The sequence below is a fragment of the Leptonychotes weddellii genome, chromosome 4, assembly GCF_054177405.1.
Source record: "Leptonychotes weddellii isolate Sample4059 chromosome 4, ASM5417740v2, whole genome shotgun sequence".
NCBI lineage: Eukaryota > Metazoa > Chordata > Mammalia > Carnivora > Phocidae > Leptonychotes > Leptonychotes weddellii.
In genome coordinates this window covers 3,687,777-3,702,759 of record NC_138372.1, presented here as the reverse complement: position 1 = coordinate 3,702,759, position 14,983 = coordinate 3,687,777, and the positions used below count along the sequence as shown (strand labels likewise).

General features: G+C 57.5%; 1 protein-coding gene across 2 annotated transcripts in view; it reads left to right on the top strand.

Moving 5' to 3' along the window:
• The first annotated feature begins 6,398 nt into the window (after window positions 1-6,398).
• The window catches only part of CHD5 (chromodomain helicase DNA binding protein 5), a 59,517-nt gene continuing 50,932 nt past the window's right edge, over window positions 6,399-14,983 (top strand). For both annotated transcript variants that reach the window (XM_081817361.1, XM_081817360.1), the window contains exon 1: window positions 6,399-6,548. In XM_081817361.1, coding sequence (XP_081673487.1) covers window positions 6,470-6,548 — 79 coding nt within the window. In that variant the 5' untranslated portion in view covers window positions 6,399-6,469. The remainder of the gene's footprint in view (window positions 6,549-14,983) is intronic.

The window sequence follows — 14,983 nt, the reverse complement described above, 5'->3', positions numbered from 1 at the left end:
TTTGAAATATCTCACCAAAAAATATTTGAAGAAGAATAATCTCCGTGACTGGTTGCGCGTAGTTGCAAACAGCAAAGAGAGTTACGAGTTGCGTTACTTCCAGATTAACCAAGACGAGGAAGAGGAGGAAGATGAGGATTAAAACTCATTTATCTGGAATATTTTGTATGAGTTCTTAAATAAAACTTGGGAACCAAAATGGTGGTTTTCCTTGTATCTCTGCAGTGTGGATCGAACAGAAAATTGGAGATCATAGTAAAAGCTTCACTTGGGCTGCCATTCACTTATTTGTAATTAGACTTTTTTCCTGCTTGAAAATTTAGTTTTTTGTGGTAAGAAAAGCAAAATAAGCTCCTTTAAGGGAACTGCCAGTGATCTGACCTTGAGCAGGTGGTTAAGGGTGTGGAAATGTGCGCCCTTCAGTTAGTCACTATTTTACTTCAAAAAGCGGGACAGTTTTACCTGGTGCTTTTCTCAAAGATTCAGGTATACTGACGTCGGGACTTCTAGTTCACTGAGCAAAACCAGCGACTTCTTTGAGGTTCTCTTGCAGGAAAAAGGTAGTGTCAGTAAAAAAGCAGGGTTCTGGGGCATTTCAGTATTTGGTTACAAATTACTTGCACACAATGACTTATGTATGTTAATCCTTTTTCTTCCTGTAGAAATAAAATGTCCTTTGGCGCTGCTGCATATTCTCCTGCCCTCCAGGAAAGAGTCTGGAGAGCGGTTATAAAAGTCCCAGATTTTAAATTAAGTAAACATGCACAAAACTGAATTTGTGAACAGTCAGTTTCTACAACTCTGCAACGAACTGTCCCTTTGGCCCCCAGCAGGGGGAGCTGGAGATGAGCAGTAGTAGAGCTTCCAGAGATGGACATCTGTGCATCTCCCCAGGATCGCAGCCTTTTCACGGGGTGGGCGCCAAGGAGAAGCGATCGAGGGACAGGTCATGCTGAGGAGATGAGGGAAAACGTTGACGTGCCCAGGGAATGGTCCCTTCTGTGCCATTTGGGCCATGGCTGGATTTAATGTCAAGTCGTTCTACAGACTGACATTAATCAGGGCCAGATGAAAGCGGGATTTTGTTGCCTCGCGTGCAGAGGCTAGAGATCTGTGAAAGGTTACTGAGTTGTAAAGAAGTAATTGTCGCCAACTGGAAATCCAGAGGATTTGAGAGCGACTTTGAAAAGAGACCCTGATGCCTTATGGTGCCCTTCTGAAATCTAAACAATTCTGCAGAAATGTCTGCATTGTCTTAAAATTACAGTGTATGAAACCATGTTTTTAAGGTTCGCCCACAGCTAATTTCCACACCTGAAATTCTTGGGCTCTGCTAGCTGCCTAGCTGGAAATTAAATGTTGGAGTCCTACCTTTGCTCCAAATTAACATTTGGTGCTCCTTGGATTGAATTTAACATGTTGAGTCTTTGCAATTTCATTTGTGGTTAAAGGCTCTAGCATTTTCTATTTCTATGCAAATTTCTTGTAGCAGAATTGTTTGCGTGTTTCTCCACCCTAGGGCAAGGAGAGGTTTCTTTCCAATGTCACTGAGGCATCAGCTGGTTTCTGTCCCTTACCATGATCATTAACTTTGTTAGTAAGTTTATGACCTGGGTTTGCAAATTGTACTTGTTTGTTGCATCCATGTTCACCTGTGGTGATTTTTAGTTTCATTGTAAAAATATTAACCCTGGGTGGAAATTAGCATAGAAGTTTTTCTTTTTTCTTTTTTTTCAAACTTCCAGGTTTTTAAAACTTGTAATAAAATTGAAACTCGTTGGTTTTTCTATGCCTTTTTGAACTCTTGTAATTGAGTTTTGATCACATTTTATATTAAAGTGGCTAACACGTGGCTACTCTCACTGTGGAAGGCTTTTTTTTTTTTTTTAAGGATTGGCATGTTAATGTATTTGGCGACATTGTTTTTCCTACTAATTGCTGTTTCGTTAAGCCGGAGAAGAAAATGCATCCTTCATTCCCATTCTCTCTACCTTTGTTGTGCCTCAGCGAGATTCTGGAGTTGGTCATAACTGAACTGTCCGTGTAGAACTTATTTCGATCCAGAGCCGAAAGGGTAACTTTGCAAAGATGGCTTTTTCTGACGGAAGCTTTGTAGCGGGAAACCTGAATTACTTTACACCCATTACGCTGGCTGCATCCAGACCACATTTAGACCACTTTGCTTTTTAGCTCTTGACTCATGACCTGCCTGCCTGATGGCAAGTATTCACGGCACAGGAAGAGAGTGGGTGGGTCACGGAGAGCTTCAGGCTGAGGTGTACATTCATAGAGGTGGTGGAATAGGGAGGTGCTATAGTCTAGTTCTTAGCTGATTCTGGTTACCAACACCATCTCGGCTAAAGGTTTAGTATTGGTTGTTCTTTCAAAAGCCTCAGTGACCTCCACCTTTCCCCATGACTTTCACTGGTGAAAGTGCTTTTTCCTGAGTAGTGTTATCCTCCCACCTCTTTGGGAAGAGCCGAGTGTTGAAATAACGTGGATCCTATCTTCACCAGTGGCACCTGGTAGAGGTGTTCAGAAATGCTTGTGTATAAGAAGGATGGAGCAAAGTGGGGGAGTTCGAGCGTATCAAACATTTCTCAAAAATTGATAAAAATTACAGAATTCTCTGGAGTATTTAGACCTCAGCCTTTTTAGAGGACACTTGATTTCTTGGAAGGTGATGACTGGTTCTGTCCCTTGGTCGTCACATTAACCTCCGGAGAGCTTGGAAATTGGCTTTGGCAGCCTGCTTTCATTTCCTTTAGTTGCTGTGGTCCTTCCCGTGACTTCGCCCTAAACTTACCAAGTGTTAGAAGCAGAGCGTGGTGCAGGCTTTCCCCGTGAGGGGGCGTACACTTAAGATGTGTGGGTCATTGAGGAGACGGCAGATTCCGCAGTAGCAAGGGGAGAGACCTCCCCTTGGTAGCCTCGGACAGAATGGGGCTGGCTGGGGTCAGAAGCAGGGGAGAGCCTGGGTGGGGTCCTGCTGGAGGTGTGGGCTGAGTTCTAAGGAGCCTCTATTCTTTGGGGTAATAAGCTGTGGAGGTTACTTTTGGGAAGGGAGGAAGGTAAGGAAGAGGCCTGGTCTGTGGGATTTGCCATCCCAGCAAGGAGGTGGTGCTGAAGGAAGCAGGTAGAAGGCTGCCTTTTAAATGATGCCATCATGCTGCTTATCTCAGGGAACAAAAAACTAAGGTTTTGTAATCTAGACATTTCCCTATCTTTCCTATCTTTGGGAGGATCTGAGAATTCACATTCTTTTTTTCTTGGCTATTTCTGGCCAAGCTAAAACAGTCTGTTAATGCTGTGCTGACCAGCTGAGTTAGCTGCTCCTGTACCTAGAACCCAGAAAGAGCCCATAAGATGACTTAAGGCTTACACAGGGAATTTCTCAGGTTCAGGGCCATGGCCCAGAGGTCTGCCTTTCTGAGAAGCCCCTTCCTTATCCCCAGCATCCCCAAGTGATTTGGGTTCGTGTGGGGCACGGCCCGCATCTTGAGAAACAGGCTCCACGTACAAGGGAGATCTTGGTGTGTAGAGGATGTTTGCCATTCACTTTAGAAGATGCTGTGATCCTGCCCCCGATGCAGTCCCAGGAGCAGAGTTCTGACCTGCGTGGCTGCTGGGAGCAGTGTGGGAACAGGGGCTCCACTTCACAGAGCCTTGAGGTGGTCACGATGGGGCATGTTGGTAAAAAGCGGACCTCAGGCAGCACTGAGGGCTGCCTGTATGAGAAATTCCTGTAACCCAGGGATGGAGACTGATAGGGGTGTGTGTGAAAGATAAACCACTTACTGCAACTCTGCTCTTGGAAAAGCAGTTTTTCCTTGGTGCTTTCATAACCAGTATATTTAAAAATACATATTTTGATTTTGAATTGTCCCTGGGGTGTAATTCCAAGCTCTGTGATCAGCCAACAGGAGCATCTTGCCTCCTGAAACTAACTTTACTGATGGGCTTATTCTCAGCATTGGAGAGTTCACTGAATTTTCACCTTTTTAGGGACTGCTTTTAACATCAGACCTTTTAAGTTCATTGTCACTATTGTTAATAGTTGGCAATAATCAGAGCTCTCCTTTAACTATTACTGGTGATTTCTAGTAAAAAATCCATTTGTTTATGCCGTTCCAGCGTTTGCTTCGTTTTGCTTTTGGTCAGTAAGTAGGGTGACTGAGCTGCACCTGTGAGCAAGATGGGAGGGCCAGAGAGGATTAGGATTGTGAGCGCTTCCACTCCTTGTTGCCAAGTCAAGCAGGTGGAACTGTTCTTTCTTGAATGATGTGTTGACTGTCTCAGCCTCGCCTTGGCAGTTGGACCCAAGGTTAAAGGTGTGTGCCTGAGGTGGGGGCTTTCTGGTGATGGGAGGTACTGTAAGTCAAAGTTTCTCTCAAGTGGGACAGAGAAGCTTTGGAAGTGTCCTGACCTCTTCTGGCCATCTGGGGGTGGGGGTGGGGGGGCTGCTGAGGGGTGGACAGGTTTGGTGGTGCTTAGGGGATTTTCCTGGATGGTTAACATTCAGAAAGAATTCTGGAAAGAGCAAGGCAGCCTTGCCAGGGACAATGCAGGCCTGCTAAAGCATGGTGATTTGGTGCCCCCATGGCTAGATGCTCAGTGATGTGAAATACAGCCTTAGTCCCGAGAAGCCCTTTGCTTGCTTAGCCCACCTCCCTGCTGCCTTTCCCTTCATCCTTGCAGGCCGGCCTGCCTTGGGATGCTTTCAACCTCTCTCTCTCTCTAGTGTGGTTTAAAAGTGATCTGGGAGATAAAGGGGACTCCCAGCACCCTGCACTTTGATCCAGGAGGCTGGACAGACCTGCCTGTGCCCAGGAATGAACGAACACCAGCTTTTGTTCAGGGCTTGCTGGAAATTCATTTGGATGGGAAGGGGGAGGGAAAATTTGCTTCACATCTTTCCAACTGCCCTAGGCCATCCGTGGCCTTCTGGTCACAGCTTGGATTCATCATGGCTTGGATCGTGGTCACCTCGCCAAGAGGTCTTGCTTGGGGGTGCCCTCACCAGGCAGTCACAACTCGCCTGGTTCCCTAAAGGCCCCAGGAAAGGGAGAGTCTTCTTGCTGATGTCAGGGTGCTAGGGGTTACTGGTGAATGCCTGCCAGGATGGGGCAGATGTTCAGCCAAGCCCAGAGGGGTTGGTGCCAGCGAGGAGACCCCAGTACCCCCCTTTCTTGCTTCCTAAGTCAGGCAGACCCTGTGGGTCCCAGGCAGCCACATGGGTCTCCAGTTGTTTCCCCCAAACGTGTCTGGCCCGAGGCAGAGAAGTAAGGGTACCCTCCCTTTATTGGCTCTTCTTGGGTTAGAGAGCTGACCATCCTAAGGGCCACTGAAACTTTGATCTTCTCAGAGTAGCTTTAAGACCTCCTTCAGCCCAGACTGGCCGCCCTCATTTAAAATTCCAGCCTTGCTCCCAAGGGCTTCGGCCTCCATCTTCACCTTAAACAACTGAGGGCTGTTGGCGGAGGCTCCTTACTGCTCTGCGACAGGTGTCGCTTCTGAGCGGGAGTTTGGGCACAGAGAACGCAGAGCCGCATCACCCCCAGGGGCTCTGCATGTGTTTACACCGGACCCCGCCTGGAGGGGCGTTTTGGAAGAGGGCACGTGGGCGGTGGGAACGTGGTGCCATGGGGTGAGGGAGGAGCCAGCCTGCATGCATTTTTCTGGAGGAATCAGACCCGGTCTCTAGATCGACCTTTCCCCAAGTGCAGAACACATTTTTCTTCTAATCTTTCTAAAGGGCCGAGCCGGGTGCGGGACGGCGAGGTTCTCCGGGCACGTGAGCAGAGTGCCGGAGCTCGCGGCTCGCCGCCCACGGGACCCCGCCTCTGCGCCCGTGGGGACCCCGGGGCAGGGCGCCTTCCCGGGCGGCGGGTCCTGCCGGGGCTGCGCGGGGGCGCGTTCCCCGCCTCCCACTGGGCCCGGCTCGCCCGGGTCCCCGCTGCCCGCTCGGCCGTCGGGTCCCTGGGCGCGCGGGCGCCTCGACGGCTCCCCCTGCCGGAGCGCCGGGTGCGCCCCGTGCACCCGGGGCACAGGACTAGTCCCCCCAACTTGTTCTCCGCTGTTAACTAGTCGCGCTGCCGGAACGATGGGATGGGGTTGCCACAGCAACAGACTGGACGTCACAATCCGGGCATGTGTGCCGCCCCCCCGCCGTGCCGCCGTGCCGCCGGCGCTGCCGCCGCCACCCTCGGCCGGCTGCGGGACTCGGGCTGCGGGGCGCGGTGGGCGGAGCGGCCCGGGCTTTGCGGGGAGCGGGGCGAAGGCGGCCGAGAGGAAGGGGGTCGAGACGGGGGCGTGGAGGTTTGGGGGGGTGGGGGGGCAGGCGGCCGCCATCTTCTCGCCGAGGCCGCCTCGCCCGCCGCGCGCGCCCGTCCGGCCGCGCACGGGTTAAGGCTGGCACCGCGCCCGGCGGGAGGGGGGGCGCCCACCTCCCCTCCCCCCCGCGCCGGGCATGCGGGGCCCGCTGGGCACCGAGGAGGAGCTGCCGCGGCTGTTCGCGGACGAGATGGAGAACGAGGACGAGATGTCAGGTGAGCGGGGCGCCGGCTGGGCCCGGGGCCGGGCGGCGGGGGGCTCGGGGCCCGGCGGGGCCCGGGGCCGGACCGGCGGCGCGCAGGAGAGGCGCCCGGGCCGCGGGGCTGCGCTCCCGCCCTGCTGGCGCCGTGCGGCCAAGGGCGCGGGGCTGGGCGAGCGCCCGAGCGCGGCGCGCGGGCGGCCAAGGGCGGGGTGCGGTCGGGGCCCCCCGGGCCGCCGCGCGGACCAGGCGCCGGCGGAGGAGCGCCGGGGGCTGCGCCGGGCGCCCCGGGCTGGGAGGGGGCGCGGCGCCGCCGGCTCAGCCCCGCGTGCCCTTGAAGGGGGCGGGAATCGCGCTCGGCTCCCGGCGCCGCGCACCCCGCGCTGTGGACCCGCGCCGCGCGCCCCTGGCCTCGCGGGGGCAGGCGGGACCCGGCCCCCGCCCGTCTCGGCCCCAGGGCGCGCTGGGTGGGGCCCGGAGCGGCTCGAGGACTGGCCGTGCAGGGGGACCCCGCGAGCGCCTTGGCTGGGGCGGTTTCCCTCCAGGCCCGCGAGGGCTCCGGGCCGGGGCGCGCGGGCTCGGACTCCTGCTGCCCTTCCCGGCCGCGGGGTGCTGGGACCGCCTCTCGCAAACACTTTGCCGGGGCCGCCGGCGCCTCCCGCCCGAGATCGCCCGGGGAGTGGCGCTCCCAGCCCATCGAGCTTTGGCCACGGGCCTGACGCCCAGGGCCGCCGCCCCAGCCCCTTGCTGTCCCTCTCAGAATTCAGCATAAACAGGGCTTGTGCATCAGGGGTAACCTTGCAAGGATCATTCTTTAGTTAACTGCTCACCATTTGTTTGGGACGGTTCTCCTCCTGGCACAGCAGGGCAGGGCCTCACCCTGTCAACCAGCCTCCCTCCCTCCCTCCCTTTGGGGGACTCTTCTCAGCTTCCCGGCACCAAGTCTGTGGCCCCTTCCGGGCTCCTGAGAGACTTGTGGGAGGTCCGGGGGCCCTCCCGAGCCCAAGAATATGCTCTCTGGCCCCAGGAGTGCCTTGGAGGGAGGGCGGATGGGGCATTCTGCAGATTGGCACCCCCAACTCCTGTGTGCAGGGGTGAGAGGGGGAGGACCCAACAGGCAGCAGCTCCCCAGGCTGCTCTGAGTCTTCCTGGAGGGGGGATTCCCACCAGGTGGCCCCGCCCACTAGGGGGGCCTCCTCCCCACTTGTTTGCTTGCTTTGACACTGTGACTAGGACTCCTCCAGAGCCTGGCCTCACTCCGCCTTTCAGACAGTCTGGCCAAGTTTGCAAAGAGTCTGCTCCAGTTAGGGGAGTGGGGGTGAGGTGGCCCCTTATGGGAGGGGTTGCTTGGACAATAGTTGACTGTTAGATCCCTGGGTGCAAGGAATTAGGCCCATTTCCTGGGAGGGAACATAGAGGCCCAGTAGAGACACTGAAACCCATGGCTGTTTTCTATCCAGGAGGCCGGCTCCTCCCTAAGCTGTTCTCTGGCTTCCTCAGGAATTCCCAGTGGTGCTTGGGGCGTGGCCCCTTTGTGGCACTGATGGGGCAGTGGACAGCTGAACATGCATTAACAGGCTTATTTCTGGGTCTTCACTGAACCCCTGATGGGGTCCCCTGTCCACTTGCCCCACCTACTCCAGCTCTGCCTGCCTGTGTCAGGGCTCAGAGCATGGGGAGGGTCGATGGGCACCTGTCTCACTCTATTTGGGCCAGAGGGATTCAGTCTCTGTCAAAGTCACCTGCTCACTACCTATTCTCCCTGCTTGTGCCCATTGTTCCAGGGCAAGGTGGGGAAGAGAGGTGAGGTTGACCCCAGGGCCTCTGGGAGCAACCCCAAAGCCCTGCAGAGAGGCGGTCCTGCTCCAGCCCCGCTGGTCTGGGGATTGCAGCCTCATCCTTCTGCAAGGTTAGATGTCCTGAGCCTTCCCAAGCTCCCAGCTCCCTCTCCATGTCCCTGCCCCAAGGCTCTGTCCTCTGCCTCTGGTCCACTTCATAGCCTCCTAACTAGACCTCGCTGACCACCCTCCACTCAGTAGCCAGGGTCACCTTTGTCAACACAAATCAGGCCCAGGCTCCCATTGCTTGGATGGATCGATGAACTCCTATTCTATTCCACCTGCATCTACCCCACCCCACCTTGTTCCCGAATTGCAACCACACTGGCCTCCTTGATGCTTCTGGACCCCCCAAGCTCCAAGCTCCATCCTGCCCTTGAGCACTGGCTGTGACCTCTATCTGACCCACTCTTTCCCCTGTTCATAGCTGCCTCCTTGCTGTCCTGTAGTTCCAGCCCACACGTCTCCGTGGGGAGGCCCTCCTTACCCTCCTGGCCCAAGCGTGGCCCCAACCCCCCAGGGCCATTTTAGTGCTTTATTTTCTTGGCAACACTTCCTACTCTCTGGAATATTACCGCCAGCTTACTTCTGTGTCTCTGGGCTCCCCCCTCGAATGTGGCTCCTTTGATCACCCGCTAGGCCTGGCACCCGGCACCGTGGGTACTCAGGAGATGGTTGTGGTCTCCGTGTCTGAAGGCTGGGAGTCCCTAGCTCACCCCTGGCCTCTGGGCACGGTGACAGCTTCAGCCCAGGCCTCGTGTCTCTCCCCAGGTGCTGGCCAGCTGGCCCCCTAGCCCTCCATCACAGCTGCTCTGCGGCCCTCGGCCTGAGCTCATAGCTGTCACCCACTGGGACCTGGGGCCAGCTGGTTCCAAAACAGCGCAGTTTGCGGCCCGAGGAGCTGTTGTGTTGGGAGCGCTCACGCTAATTTTTAAATCTGCTGCAGTTGGACTCGTCTTGTCAAATCTTTCTTTCCATTGTGCCCCACCCTCCCCTCCCCCCAGCAGTGTTCTTCTTCCCCACACCGGGCTCGGTGTGGCCAGCACTCGGCACTGAGGCAGGTGGGCGAGCCTGCTTGGAGGAGGCAGGGTGGGCTCCTGCCTCCCCGGCTCGGGGCCTGGCAACTGCCAAATCCCACTGGGAGTGTGTGTGTGGGGGGGGCTGGTCAACGTGAGGGCTCCAGGCTCGGATGGATCCTGGCTCTGCCGCTTGTTAGCTGACTGGCCCTGGGCACGCTCCCCAGGCCCTCTGCCTCAGTGTCCCCACTGGTGGAATGGGGATATAGCATCCGCTACCTCACAGAGGGTTATTGTGAGGACTAGTGAGACAGTGCCCGTGGAACATTTAGGTCACAGTGCCCAGCACATAATAGGTGCCCAATAAACTGTGAGTGCCATAATTGGCACCATCCAACGGGGGCAGTTGACCTGCCTTTCCCAAGGAAATGCTTCTGAGACTTGCACCCTCATCTAGTAAGCTGGGGGGCCTGGGAGCCTGGGCTGGAGGAGGGCTGGGAGTGTGACCCCCGTGCTGGGGCTGGAGGAAGAGAAGGAGGGGCTCAGTGCGCCCCCGGCCTTTTCCTTAAACTTCCCGGACTGGTTGTCCCCAGGCCATCACTTACAGCCAGAGGGCTGGGCTTCCCAGAGCTGGTGAGCCCGGCCTCTCACCTGGCCCGGCAGTGTGACCACTCTGACCCCAGAGTCATTTGACTGGCCCATGTCCCCCCTGCCCAGAGGACTGGCCCCAGTCATGTGAGCATTTTAGGTTTCCTGGCCCAGGGGCCAGGAGGGAGTGATAGCCGTGATTCTCAAGGTTCACGCCTTCTTAGCTAACCCCACCCCGTGGGGAAACGTGGGTTTTGGGGTTCCCAGGGAGCCTGTATTTAATACTGTTTGCTGGGAAGAGGGAGGCAGAGTCACCAGCATGCTTTGCCCAGTGCCTTGGCCTGTGGGATGGTCACTTCATTCCAGACTGATCTATCATTTCATCAGTTCATTCAGTCACCAAGCCTCCTATGAATCCACTCACCCATGTATCTACCCTCCCACCTAACAGCTCTTCATGCAACCATAAAACCAACCAACCAACCAACCATACACCCACCACTCACCAGCCAGCCATCCTACCCACTCTCCATCTTCCTTCCTTCCTTCCATCCACCCACCTCCCAACATAGATCTGTTGAGTATCTTCTCCAAACCAGGTACAGAATACCGTATGTGGTCTCTAACTTACTGGGGATTTTGCAGGTAAAACTTTTGAGGCTTTCTCCCTTCTCTTTGGCTCTGTCCTTATTTCTCTCTCCCTGTCTCTTTTTCTCACTCTGCCCCCATGTCTGTCCCTCCGTCTGTCTCTTTCCAAGTCTGTCTTCCCTGAGCGCTTGGCTCTGCTTCTCTCTCTCTTTGGCAGTCCCTTGCTTTCCCTCTTTTTCCTCTGTCTCTCCCTGACCCTCAGCTGTGTCTCCCCATCCCCTCCCTCCTTGCTTCTCTTTCCTCCTCCCCACCCATGCTTTGGGTTTGCAGGGGGGCCTGTCCCTGCTTGCCCTAGGTCCCTGTCCTCCTCATCCTCACTCTCTCCCTGGCCTCAGTCCCTTAGGGTAAAAGCCTCACTCTCTCTCCCCCCGCCTCCCACCTGCCTGCCCAGAGTGCTCAGAACCGATGCTTTCTTTGATGAGACGCCAATGAGGTGATGTCTGGGTTTTGTTAATGTCATAAATAAATTACTAATCCTCTCTTGGGCGGGAGTACTGACCCCCCATTATCAGCAGAAGGCCTGTGGTGTAGGGGTGTTCCAAGGACTGATGGGAACCTTCATCTTGGTGCCCCCCTTTGGCCAGCCCTAGAGAGGCCTTGAGAACCCTAGGCTCAGCAGTGTACAAACTGGAGACCCCCGCCCTTTGCCACCCTTTGGGGCCCTGGGCTCTACCTGCCATCACCAAGCACTTACTGTGCATCTCACGACTTCTAATTCTCCATCACCCTGTCAGAAAGGCATTGCTAGGCCCATTTAAGGATGAAGAAATAGGCTCATCTGGCAAGGGATTGGGGGCAACTTGCCAGGAAAGGGTGGTGGTTTGAGGTCTGCACTCCCCTGTCCCTCCCTCCTCCTGGCCACCAGGTGATCTTGTCCCCTGCTAGGTGGTGGGTTGGAGGTGGAGAACAGAAGGAGCCTCCTCTCCAAGTCCCAGAGAGGATGGTAGATGTTGGGCTGGGTCCCCATTGTGGGCAGATTGGCCTGCCTTTCTGGACCCTGGCAGTAGGACTCTTGTCCCTGCACCTGGCTTGGGCCCCCAGGTCCTTCGACCACCCTCAGACCAGAGGACCTAACTTCTCCCTCCACAATCACATGCTTTCCTTTTGCTCTGATCACCTTGCGTCCGCAAAGCTCCCTGGGGGGCTCTGTTCTTGCCCAGAGGAGGGGGCAGGAGCTAGGCAGAGCAGAACCTGCTCTGGGGCTGAGCATATGGTGGACGAGCCCTCACCCTCTGAGGGACCCTGTGGGACTTTCCAGACCAAGGGCCGGCCTGGGTCACCTTGGTGTCCCAGGGTGAGGCCCGAGCTCAGCACACAGGCCGTGCGTGCTGTTTAAGTGCCTGCTAGGTAAATGTGGGGGGAGGTCTGAATTCTGGGGGGGACCTCGGGTGCCTGGAGAAGGGCAGGGGTGAGAACCACCTGTCCGGGCCCCACCCTGGCTCTGCCACCTGCTGGCTGTGAAGCTACGTGGGTAAGTCAGGAGCCCTCTGAGCCTGCTTCCTTCGCCGCAAATGGGGGTGATGGTACCACCTCTCAGGGCTCCCGAGTGGAGTCAATGAACTGATACAAATTAACATCCGCTCTGAGCGCGGCACAGGTGACGCGTGGGTACTTGCGCTGTGAACAACGCGCTACCCTGAGAGAGACCTGCCCAGCTCCCTGGGGCTGCAGCTTTCAATGGCACAGTGAGGCCAGCCTGGGGGTCCCCCAGGGCAGAGCTGGGGCCTGTTCAGGGAGCCGGGGAGAGGGCTGTGGGTGAGCTCAGGAAGAAGCAGCAGAGGTATCTCTCTTTGCCCCTCTGTCTCCACCCTTCTGTCCCCCTGCCTGTCTCTTGTCTCTGAAGCAGCTCCCCCCGCCCCCTCCCCCCGGCCTGGAAGCTCAGGAGGTAGCGGAGATAACAAGGCTAATGGGTCCTAATTATAGCCCAAGTTGGATCGATGGAGTCTCGGGCCCTGGAGGGGCAGGGCTGGTGCGGGAGGGCACTGCCAGGTGGGCCAGGGGGCTGTGGGGACGGCCAGGAGGGTCTGGGAGCTGGCGGGGCAGGGAGTCCTGGGGCTGCTCTTTCCTGGGACCCTCACCCCAGGGCGAGTGGGATCCCACCTTACCCCTGACTGTATGCCCTGAGGAGGGGGCACAGGGCTGGGGGCTCTGGGAGCTGCTGAGGGGCCCTGGGCAGGGTTGCTTGGCTGTGACTCTCCAGGTCTGGTTTTAGAAACTCAGAGGCTGTTGCAGAAGAGGCAGGAGGGGGAGACGGGGCCAGGGTGAAGACAGGGGTGCGGGGGAATCAGGAGGTGCCGGGAGGGTGTGGTGTCGCAGAGCTCAGCCCTGGGGTGTCCTCAGGGCTCCCAGGATCCGTGCAGGGACAAGAAGGGTCTGTCAGAGATGGGGAGTGGGCAGGTGCTCACCCCTGCCCTTCTCCAGGCGCCCGAGGTCCCCGACAGAATTCAGGCCTCCCCCCACATTTACCTAGCAGGCACTTAAATAGCACGCACGGCCTGTGTGCTGAGCTCGGGCCTCACCCTGGGACACCAAGGTGACCCAGGCCGGCCCTTGGTCTGGAAAGTCCCACAGGGTCCCTCAGAGGGTGAGGGCTCGTCCACCATATGCTCAGCCCCAGAGAAGGCCATGAGGTCTTCTGGGAATGGAGGGGGGGCTCTGTCCATGGGCAGAGGGTCTGGGGCTTTATCCTCTGAGGCTCGTTCTGGGCGTGGATTAGGGCTAGAGTGTGGGGCATCCCCTGACCCCCTGCCCTCTGCTCCAGGCAGATAACCTCCCGTAGCCACCTGTCCATCCCCTTGTGTGCTGTGTGGCCAGTCGGTGTGTCGTTGACCATGTGCTCAGCTGGCCTTCCCAATCTGGGGGACTGCCCCGCTGGGGGGACAGGGGATTCGGGGAGGTGGCAGGAGGGAGAGGGCCCCTCCCGATTGCAGCAGCCCGAGCCTCTTATATAATCGGAGCTGGGCATTGCCAGGGTGCAGGGGTGGCTCTGCCCAAGCAGTCTCCCTGTGGCTCTGGGGGAGGTGGAGGCAGGGGTGGGGGTTGGCAGGTGTGGACGGACAGCTCCGTCACCACCTCCGGGCCCCGCCACTCCAGGATGACTCTGGGGGTCCCCGTGCATGTTTTCAACTGGTCTGAAAAATCCCTGCCCCTCCCGTGCGAGGGCGAAGAGGAACAGGACAGGACAGGGTTAGCTCAGCCTGGCTCCGCTCAAGACCTGGCCTGCATTAAACTCAGCTTTGGGCTGCCCCCGCCCCGCCGCTCGGCCCTGTGTGCCATAGCCCGGGCCAAGGCCTGGCAGCTGTGCCCCCGTGCCAGCCAGGACCACTGAGCTGGCCACCTCTGCAGCAGCTCCTGGTCCTGCCGGGAGTCCCTTTCCATACCTGTGTTTGCCCAGCAGGATGGGGAGGGGACTGGGACTTGGGCATGCCCTGCTGCCTAACCCCACGGACTCCTGGGGGGCTGTACAACACCCCCCCCTTTAGGGGGCCTCGGGGCCTCTGGGTGCCCAGACAGTGGTGCCCCTGGTAGGGAGGTGGTACGAATGGGAACGGGCCCTGTAGGGCTCTGGGGTGTGGCCACCGGGTCACCAGCGCCCTCTAGCTGCACCCAGAGTGAGGCGATGGGAGCCACATGAGCCTGGGGACTCCAGGGGACAGGGGCCCCAGGCAGGGCATGGGGGGGACCTGTGTGGAGGACAGGAGGCCGGATGTTGGTGTGTGCACATGCGTGTCTGAGCACCTGCGGTGGGCATGTCCGCACTGAGCTGTTGTCCGGCTGACACGGTCAGCAACAGCGGTGTGTGTGGTGGTGGGCTTCCTGTGCCAGGTGGGTGGGAGCTCTGTTTCTTTGAACTTGATTCAGCAGGGACGCCCTTCCCCCTTTCCCGATGAAAGTCTCCTGGGCGCCCTCCTCAGGGTCGCGGGGTGGCAGACCCGCTCAGGCGGAGATTCCCTGTTATGTGTCCCCCCAGCCCCCGCAGGGGTGGAACCCCAGTTGGCTCTTCTCTTTGCTCCCCCGGGCACAGGGAGCCCGCTCCTTGTTGGGGGGGGGTGGCATGAAGCTCGAAGCCAGTTGCTTCTTCCAAGATAGTCCTGCTGCACACTCACACCTGTCCCGCTCCCCTTTGGTCTTGGCCTTTTAAATTCATGAAGGAGGGAGGGGAGCTCGGGACTCGTGGCCGCTTTTGGAAACCCACGTGTGGCGGATGCAGCATCTCTGTGGAATTTCACATCTTCCTGGGTGCCCAGCCGGAATGGGTTTGGCATCCTGCGTGTGTGACTGGGGGTGACTGTACCGTGTGGGTGTGTGTGCGGTTCGGGCGGGAGAGGCCATGTGGTCTCTGATCCCCAGTAAGGGGGGAG